Raw genomic sequence first — 11,067 nt, forward strand, 5'->3', positions numbered from 1 at the left:
AAATATATACAAATATATATATATATATATACATATCTATATATATATGTATATGTGATAAATAGTGATGTTGCGTAAATTTCAACTGCAACAACATATTGTGTTTGTTGCTTTTTCGTTTAGTTCATTGAATTCATAAGTTAACTTGAAAAAGAAAAATTCTTGACAATTTGTTCAAGTTGTTGAGAAATTTGAAAGTTGGGGACTACACGCGCCTGCATTTACTCGTATATTTATTGGAAGGAATGCGTATAAACTAGTTTGATAAACATTTATTTCGGTAAAGTGGTGACAATATTCTGTGAATTTTTTCGTTAGCCGTTCAAAGGCAAAGGAATAATCCATTCCACCTAAAAATTATTTTTCAATTATCTGAAAACAGAATTACTAATTACTGTTAAGTGATTTTAATCGGCTACATTAAGATAACACCACGCTATCGCACCTTCCAAGAAATAATTTGACAAATTTTAGTTTATTTTTTACGACAGTTTTCTGCATGTTTGAAATAAACCACGCTGTGACAGGGATCCCCTGTTCAAACTTTCCAGTAGAAACACAACACACAACATAACAGTTCAACACAAATCGTTTTTGTACACAATTGAGCGGCATTTAGTTGGATTGCCAAAGTACGCAACGAACTTGGTTTATTTGTTTTTGTGCAAGTAGTTTGGTAAAAAAATTGTCAATATAGTAGAACAGACTATATTATTTTGTTATTTTAGGCAATTTTTCTTGTAAGTGCTTGACTACACGTTTATCAGGCGAATATTTAGCCAATTCTATAGGCATTACCATTAAATATTTTGTCATTTGAGCAAAGGATGGACTTTCATAAAAAAAAAAATCTTTTGATTTCTAAGAACCTATTTCGACTGGTGGCGCTATCTATATGTCGACTGGTGCGTTAGAATCTGGTAACTTTATCGATTGTCCAGTGAGAATTTCATGGCATTTCATTGATTGGAGGTGAGTTATTGCGTTTTAAGTGTCACTATGTTTGAGTTATCGGTGCGAAAATGAGATTCGAACAAAGAGCTAACATTTTTTTTAATTTATTAAAACTTTTACCGAAACCGAAACGCTCGAGTTGATAAAACATATTTATGGCGATGATTGCCTATCCCGTAGCAGAGTGCACGAGTGGTTACAACATTTTCAAAGTAGTCGTGAGGACATTAACGAAAATCAACATGTGGGCCAATCAAAGTCCGGATCAATCACCGCAAATTCCATCAAAACTGTGCATTTGTGCATTGAAATTGATGGAAATGGATTTGAACATCTCCAAAACATCGATTTATCGCATTTTGACCGAACATTTTAGCTTACGAATGGTGTGTGCACGGTTTGATCCGCACAAATCGACCCGAATATCGCGAAGAAGAAAGTTGGCGTTTGTTGCACGATAATGCGCCGTCTCATCGATCGACTCTTGTGACCGATTACTTGACCAAAAATCACATTTTAACCATTAACCCCGTATTCACCTGACATGGAACCGTGCGACTTCTTCCTTTTCGGAAAAATGCATTTGCCATTCAAAAGGCTTGCACCGGCGTACTGGTGGCCGTACCGCCCAACGAGCTAAAACAATCGTTCGACATGCTTTTGGACCGTGCAAAAAGCTGTACTGAAGCAGAAGGAGACTATTTTGTACAACCAATATCATCATTTACAATCCAATAAGCCTTCTTTGTAGGAAGTTGTGTATGATAATCGCGCAAAAGCACAGCTACTAAAAATCCTTTCACTTTCCCCTGTTCCTTAGGAAAAAATTACATATGTGTTTGGCGTTCATTCCGCTACTTTCAGCAATCTTTGTGAGAACATCGTTTTCAATAAATTTCTCAAACAAATTCAAGAAGTTCCGATCGTTCAATATATTAACAAAATTGTTTAACCAAATAAGCGAAGAGATATTTCATGCTATACTGAGGTGAAACTCGTCGTTCACCAAAATTACCTTTATCTACTCTTGTAAGCTTAGTAAAGTATGCAAGGGGCTCTTAATCGCATTCATTTCAATTGGAATTATCTTGACGACGTGAAACTATTTTAAATCTTCCAGTCACACCATAGATTGAGCTAAAGAAATCATCTTCAGTTACCTCCTCTTCTCCACTTCCTATGACAGAGTCAGGGAAGTTGACAACTACATATATCATATTCAGCATCATCGTCTTCTTTCTTCATTATCCAATTAATGACCTCCTGTAATTTTAAAAATCATTCTGACTCTTAAGTACCCTCCGATAGGCTATAATCAAGATTTTGGAAACCACCTATAAAATGTTAGTAAAAGTTAATGGTTATGTCCCCAACTGGGAAATGACTGTAAAACTAAACCTTTTTAATAAATTTTTTATCTGTTTGTTTGTGCACTTTTCTCTTAACCCTCTATCCGGCAATGCTACCAAAAGGTATAGTTAAGCACAATTGGAATAGCGCAACAGCCAGAAAAGTTTTTACCGTTACCTTTGTAAATTTCTGTTGTAAAATGTCACAGCTGCATAAAACAAGCATTTACATGCTCTTTGGTTATGAGTTCAGGCGCCAGTGATCAGTCAATGTCAAAAGTTGGTGTGAAGATCAGCAAAAAATTATTTTAATGCAAAGCGCATTTTCAGAAAATGTAAAAAAATAATAATTGTGCTACAATTGTTCTTAAAAAAATATCACGGTATAGATACAATATTTTGGTTTACTAGTATAAAGTTTTTTGTGAAAAAATTTGTACAGACAAGCTTCTAGCAAGCTAAAAGTTCACTACTCCTAAAGGTACACTTGCCGGCGCCCGCTCAAAAAAATTATTTCGTTGTAAGTAAGTAAATTCTATTCGTAATTATTTTAACATGTTTAAAAGTAAATAGTAATTTATAAAATTATGTTCTGTAGTTGAAAGCAAAACATGTAACTATTATAACATATTTTATACATTATAATTTTTTTTTTTAATAATTTGTATTGTGTTTCGTAGTCGTAAGCATGTCAAATAATCGGAAGCGTTACAATTTGTCGCTTATGAGCGAAGAAGCTATCCAACAATTAATAAATTCTGTTGTTGATGATGATGATTCAGAAGATGATAGAAGCGTGAATGAAGAAGACTTTGACAGCGATGATAGCGCTCAAGAAGTTAACATGCAATTAGCAAATGAAGATTTTGAAGAAATCGATCATTATATTGAGCATTTATATAATGCAAGTGCAATAGATCTTTTGTCATCGGCAATTAATATAAGTGTAGATGAACCCAATGAGTCTACTCCACCTTCTTCCGAGCAACCAAGTACCAGCAGTAACGCAATGAATAAAACAACAAAACAGCCACCAAGGAGGAAAAGAGCTCGATCACCGTTACCACAAATTGAAGAAGGTGAAGTTTCTATTCCATCTAACTCTGGTGGATTTTTTGGTTCTGTGAAGCATTGTACACCACAATCTTCACAGTTCAAAAATATAGTTTGGAAAAAAAAACTTGCAGCTACATCGGAAAGAAATTGTATTCAATGGTGAACAGAAATTACCACAAGCTTTTAATGAATTGGATACTCCTTTTAAATGCTTTACATATTTTTTTACAAATAAATTGCTGGACGATATTGTCAGCCAAACAAATCTGTACGCTCATCAGCAAAACATAAACTCTGATTTCAATTTGACCAGACAAGATTTGAAAATTTACATTGGTATAATATTATATATGTCTGTGTTTCGCTATCCAAATATTGAAAGTTATTGGTCGAAACACTCACTTGAATCTGTTAGAGTTGCGATGCCATCAAAACGATTTTATGAAATCAAGAAATACCTGCACTTCAATGACAGTTCGTGTATGAAGAAAAAGGGTGAGGAAGGGTACGATCAGCTCTACAAAGTTCGTCCACTCATAGATACATTAAATGAACGCTTTAATTCTGTACCCAAATCACCAAGGCTATGTATTGACGAGCAAATGTGTCCCACAAAGATGATAACAAACTTACGTCAATATATGCCAGATAAAACTCACAAATATGGTGTTAAGCTTTTTGTGTTATGTGACTCATATGGGTTTTCGTATAATTTTGAAGTCTACAGAGGTGCTGGTGAGAATGATGTTGTAGCAGATGCACCTGACTTGGGAGCAACCGGAAACGTTGTCGTCCGCTTAACACAAACCGTGCCCAACTTTAAAAATCACATAGTATACTTTGATAATTTCTATACGTCATTGCCATTGCTTGTTTATTTACGAAGCAGAGGAATTTATGCACTTGGTACGGTTCGTGCCAATAGACTTCCAAATTGTAAGCTCTCAAAGGACATCGATGTAAAAAATAAAGAACGGGGCTACGCCGAGGAATTTGTAGGTACTGTTTTTGGAGTTGACATAACGTCTGTACTGTGGAAAGACACACAATGTGTACGACTTGTTTCCACGTATGCTGGCGTTAAGCCTTTCTGCACTTCTACTGATACCTGTCAATCCCCAATAGTGACGCGCTTTGATAGAAAGAAAAAATAGTATGTGGATATCGATTGCCCAACCATAGTCAAAGAGTACAATCGGCATATGGGTGGCGTCGATTTAATGGATGGCCTAATAGGACGCTATCATATCCGTCTTAAAACCAAAAAATGGACGTTACGTTTATTTTATCATATGCTGGATATAGCGGTTGTCAACGCATATATCATCTACCACCGGATTCATGATGTGGATCCTACGCACAGGCATCGTATTAAGTTGCCAGATTTTCGAGTGGAAATTGCTGATGTGTTGTGTCACCTATCAAACGAAAGATATAAAAATAAAGTGGGTAGACCATCAAGCGCAAGTCCACAAATGAGAACTGGCTATCGTCGCACCTATGCACCACCAGCAGATATTCGATACGATGGGATTGGTCATATACCAGATGTTTTAGGACGAGACGGCAAACATATGTGTAAGATGCCAGGCTGCAAATTTTTAACCCAAATGTATTGCACAAAATGTCAGTTAAATTTATGTTTATCATCGACAAAAAAATGTTTTCAGTTGTTTCACACAAAATCATAAACACTTTTGTATTATGTATATATTATATTATAACTAAATTTGAATTTTTACTGCTATGCAATATATATGTTTAATTTATCTTTTATTTTATTTAATATTGTTTATGAAATAATATAACTAAACTTGAATTTGATACGTTTTACTTTAAATTATTGAAATAAACATTTTTCTTTTAAATAATTTGCAATAAATTAATCCGTATTTTTTTACATGCCAACAGGCAAGTATGCCTTAAGGCAGACCTCACTTTTTCCAACCTGGAAGGTGACCTATTGAATTTTTTTTAAATCTGACTTCAGATTCTTGTTCCTTGTATAAAAATTAGTGTATGGTAATTTTTTCAGCTCAAACAAAAATTGGCCGGTTAGAGGGTTAATATTTTAGTAAAAGTTTATTTCACAAAGTTTAGTTTTGGAAGCTAGTCCAAAACGCATACACAAAAGACAAATCGGTGGAGACTGCACTCCATTCGGTAGTATTTAATATACATACGCATTGAAAGGGTTCTCGAATATAAGGAATACTTTGAAGTGTTTATGGACATTTCGGGAACGTACGACAACTTTATTACAGAATCTATTCTGAATAGTATCGAATCAATGAGTATACCATATAACATAGATATATAAGCGCAGAATTGAACGACGCTCAAATGACGGCCAAACAAATCTGTGGAAGCACTCCGTAGCGTGAATCTCTGTTTCTATGGCTATTGGTGGACAAGCGTACGGAAGTCTAATTAATTACTATAAATTGCAGGAACTCTTATACTTGCCACTTATTGATCTTTTCGATGAAAACTGCGTTACAAAATCGGCGTAGTGACTACTGCCAGCAGGAAAATTTATCTTTGGGCATTGCCCGGTTTGGTAAGCACAGACTTTTTAATTGAGAATGAAGGTTCAGAGAAAACATAAAAAAGGTGATTGTCGTAAAGATATGTTAGCTGCGGGCAACACATTAATCGTATATTCAGATGGCCCGAAACACTATAGTGTATATATACCAAGTAGAGTCTATTGTATATTGTAAAAGCCGTAAAGCTAGCCTATAATGCATCAGCCGGCAACTCCACAGTCAAAAACTACGTAGCGTAACAATCAAGGCAGTAACCTCGGTTTGCATATCGACCAGAATTATGTTAGGAAGAAGGGCAGCAGTGGAGAGTATCGCCTGGAACAAAAGACTTCACTTTAACTAAGTCACGTCAGAAAAGCATCGACGGCAATGAAGTTGTCATCCGATAAGGTAACCGACATTATTAAACCCATGCTTTATCTGTACGATGAGCTGCACAAGAGCATGCCAAAAAAAGTAAAAATTCAATGAAATGATGGACGATGGAGTCATGTCTAAAAGTTCACGCTAGTGAGAGAGTTTTCTGATTAACATTCTTTTGAGAGTGGTCAGAAATGATTATTTTACATATCTTTCTATGACCGCTTTGAACGCGATATATCTTTGGCACAACGGTTGATAAATTCTGCTTCCACGAAGAAACATACCCAAATGGGTTGAGGCTGATCGATTTCGCAGACGCCCGAAATATTCACCCAGCTACCTGAATGTCTCCGGATCGAATAGCCACCAACCAGACAGATCATGTTCTGATAGACGAAAGACACTTTTCGAGTGTTTTAGATGTGCGTGCGCTCCGAGGTCCTAAAATCGACTCGGACCACTATCTTGTTGCAGCCGAGATACGCACCTGCCTCTGTGCAACATAAAACGCACGTCAACAAACGCAAGGAAGGTTCGACGTCGAGAAATTGCAATCACAGCAGATAGGCGATCGATTTTCTGCTCGACTTGCACTCCTGTTCTTTGAGAGCACTCGTCAACAACTCGGTATAAGGAAAGTGTGGGACGGCATTTCAAGCTTCTTAGGTACAGCTGCAACCGAAATCATTGGTTTTGCGAAAATGCAAAAGAACAGCTGGTACAACGAGGAGTGCCGTGTCGTAGCGGAGAGAAAACAAACTGCCCACCTCGCAAAGTTACGATCGACCACAACACGTGCGGGATGGGATAGATACCGAGAGTTGAAGAAGGAAGCGAGACGTATTTGCAGACAGAAAGAGAGAGAAGCCGACATGCGTGAGTATGAAGAGCTTGACAAGCTGGCCGACAAGGGTAATGATCGAAAATTCTACGAAAAGATGCGGCGACTAACAGAAAATTTCAAGACCGGAGCATACTCTTGTAGAACCTAAGGAGGTGATCTGCTAACTGATAGCCAGAGCATACTAAAATTATGGAGGGAACAATTCTCCAGCCTGCTGAATGGCAGTGAACGCACAACGCCAGGAGAAGGGGAACCCGATTCCCCAATCGATGACGATGGAGCAAACGTTCCAGTGCCCGAGCATTAAGAAGTTCGAATAGCAATTACCCGTCTGAAGAACAACAAAGTGGTGGGGGTCGATGGATTTCTGATTTTTTATTACATACAATCTATGAAAATTCTACTTAAATAGCCGAATGTCTCGAGAAGTATTACTGATAGCGATTTTTACCTCGGACTTCTTTTCTAGCAAATAAAATTTCCTACAAGTTTGTCAAGTAATTCTTTTCTATAGCTCTTGTCATTTACGATATACATATATAGGAAAAAAGGCGAATTTCGTGGCAAAGAAAGGTTTAGAGCCCCGTACTACCTCGTAGGTCTGAGTTTCGATTTTCAGGGAATTTTTTATAGGCTATTTCCAAGGAAATTTCATGATGGGATTGAAAAAAAGAATAGTTAAAAAAAAACCTAATTTACATATATTGATTACGATTAACGATTTAGTCCAGCGCTCAGCACTTAATGGATGCATCAAGGAATATACATACGTTTAAGAACGAATGGAAATTCGATTTAGTAAACCTATGTTTTAATAAATGAAAAAATTACATAACTAACAAGTAATTTATATTTGAACTCTACAATCTTTACTAGTTTCACAAGACTTATGAAGAAATGAGTAGAAGCTCCTTATGCCATATACTACTACTTTGCGAGAATTGTATCCGAGAAGGCGTGAAATCGATTTATATTTCTTTTAAGGACCATATTTTAAATTTAATGATAATTTGTAATAAAAGGTATAACGATTTTTGTCACTTCTTCATTTAATTAAGAAAAATAATGGCCAGATAGATCAATTCGTATTTTCTCATTATTCCACCATACAATTATCTATTTTTGTTTTTAAGTCTAGATACAATGTCTTATTTAATCGCTTTATAATTTGTTATTTTGAATACGAGATCTTCAGAAGCTTCTTGTTTGGCGCACAGCTTCAGAGTGTAATTTACATAAATATTTTACGTAAACAGGCAAAGACATTGTCAATTGATACAAACCAATCTTTTACTAGTCACTCAAACTCAATAACTGGCAGCAACTTAGTACATACAATTGCGCAAAAGTACTTACAAATACTTAAGGCAATAACAAAACAATGCATTTGAGCTAAGCCAAAAATATATGCAAGTATAAATAAAAAGAGAGTGTATCTATGTAATCCGAGATCAAATCGATTTTGCCATGAAACAACATTCTAATTCCCATTAGGTCATGGCAGATTAGTTGTGTAGGCGCATGGGCTTTAACGGTAGTTTATATAGCTATGCAAGTGTAGCATAGGAAATGTGCATTCAAAGCGTATATATACTCTACACATGGAAGTGTGTTGGTGTGTGGCGGTGCTGCATCTGTTTGTGCTTAGTAAGCAGTCGACTTTTGTGGAACTATATCTATTCGCAAATAAAATCCATCCGCATTTAAGTGCAAGCGTAAATGTTTTATTAGTATTTTTGACAGAATTGGAAAGTTGGATTTTATTCGTTGCACCATGCATGCTTTTGTTGTATTACACAGATTTTAGTGTCCTCTCTATTGTTGTACATGACGCATTGTTTATTTAGCCTAGTAAAATTGTTCTATTGAGACTCGACAGAGTAAATTTTACGGCACCCAAAACGATGAGTGGCTAAAGTGCGCACGGACTTGCTTATATACACATGTGTACATATATACATACCCAGAAGGCTCTGTTGTGATGAACTGGTGGAACAAATTCTTCCTGGTTGTTTTGGTGCAACCATCCAAAATGCTTTATCGACCAGACATGAAGGGGTTGAACAGCTCAACAAGTGACTGAAATATAGAACATACAAAATTGGTGCAGGTATACTGTGTTGGATCCTGATTTCGGTGAAAACCGGCGAACAGATCTTCGAAGAGACCAACGAGCTACAGGTATAAATTGTGGAGGGCCATTAGCTCAGGCAAATGAAAGAATGAGGATATCAAAAAACTTGTATAGACTGTGTTGGAGGATATGAAACATAATTGTTAAGGATAATAAGAATTCTGGAAAAGGCACCGATAAATACATTTTGAAGTTCATTCTGGCTGATTAATCATCTTAAGCTTATTTTCGGCGAACTTACGATCATATATTTAAATTAAGAAAATAGTTTTCTCAACTCCCTCAATATTCTGAACTGAAACTTTAAGCTATTCATAAAAGTTTTCCTGTCCACAGAACATTATTTAAGCAGCAAAATTTTCTTAAAATTAAAAATCCGGGTCCGTTACGGTTACGAAGATCCAACTATTGTGCGATCATCGATGTAATTTTTGTCAACTGATTAAATAATGAAGCATTTATCACAGAGTTTTCTTGAGTAAAGTTATGAGTTCAAAGATCCCTGAAAGCTTCGCGACATCTATTTAGGTTCAAGGCCTTGTTTTGCATTAGCCTTTAATGGATTGACCTTTTAATGGATCTTCACACATTGATGGTAAACGAACGTCAATTTGATGCGAATTTCAGCGATTGCACTGGTTAGAAAATATTTTAAGAATGTACAAAAGATATCTATGGTAAAAATGGAAAAAAGCTTTTTCTGAAAGCGCAAGGGAGCCAGAAATTAACTAGCTTTCCTTGCATATTTGATCCTAACTTTATTTTGAGAGTACTTGAGAGTCACAACCTATAACGGTTGCCACAAAAATCACTTGCCTACTCTCGGATCTAAGCACATTGGTAGTAAGCCAACGCATTAAATTTCCTACTGGCCACTGGTCCATGTGTAAATATGTACATATATTATTGGTCAAGAGCACTTTTACTTAGATTAAATGAACATTTATTGAGTATTCAACCTTAGCAAATTTCCATTTCACGGAAATTGCAACTAACTCTTTTACTTTTGGCACATTTCATTGCAAGATTTGTGTTGGCCGAGTATTTGAGTTAGTCAATAAGACAGACACTATAAATTCACAAAATATTCCATATGAGAAGGCACAAAATAGCAATTGAAATGTAAGCCCTTGGGAAAAACAACCCATCGGATTGTCTTAAATAAATCATTTCTGGCAAACATTGAATTCATATCTTGATGTTTGCGTGAATATAAATTAAAAATTTCCTGAACAACGGAAAGGAAGCATTTTATTTAGTTAGTTGCAAATCATAAATTATAAATTGATATCGTAATAGAATTGAAATTAATTTTCAAATCCAATTTGCATACTCATTTAATACCGAAAAAGTAAAGTAAGCATTTAATAGCGGATTTCACTTCTTTAGTCAGCCAGCAAATGATTTACTAACATATTCCCAAGAAATTACAAGGAAGAAGCTGCTGAAGCACATATACTATATATATACATATTCGTCTTTTGCAAATAACTATTGTGAAATAAGAAACCACAAATCTATTAATTTATTTTATTTTTTACATTTCGCAAAAATTAAATGTTTGTAGTTTACTTAGTTGAGCTCTTGCTGGATCCCAGCGATTTTTGTATTTCAACTCGTAAATGCATTTTGCTTTGCTCCATATAGAATTTCATTCAAAATTATTAGAGAGTTATGTTAAAAATATTTAGTACGACGTAGACTAAATACAATTTACACACATGCATTTTTGTGAATATGGTATACATGAATTATTATTGTAATAAACTACTGATGGCAGTGAAAATATTAGTTACGAATAAAAGCGAAAACTTTGAT

At 35.5% G+C, this 11,067-nt stretch overlaps 1 protein-coding gene across 1 annotated transcript; it reads left to right on the forward strand.

Annotated features, from left to right (window-relative positions):
• Nucleotides 1-3,709: 3,709 nt before the first annotated feature.
• LOC125776854 (piggyBac transposable element-derived protein 1-like) lies at nucleotides 3,710-4,626 on the forward strand. The gene has a single exon (XM_049450505.1). The coding sequence runs from the start codon at nucleotides 3,710-3,712 to the stop codon at nucleotides 4,511-4,513; it is 804 nt and encodes a 267-aa protein (XP_049306462.1). The 3' UTR covers nucleotides 4,514-4,626.
• The last annotated feature ends 6,441 nt before the right edge of the window (nucleotides 4,627-11,067 follow it).

The sequence above is a fragment of the Bactrocera dorsalis genome, chromosome 1, assembly GCF_023373825.1.
Source record: "Bactrocera dorsalis isolate Fly_Bdor chromosome 1, ASM2337382v1, whole genome shotgun sequence".
NCBI lineage: Eukaryota > Metazoa > Arthropoda > Insecta > Diptera > Tephritidae > Bactrocera > Bactrocera dorsalis.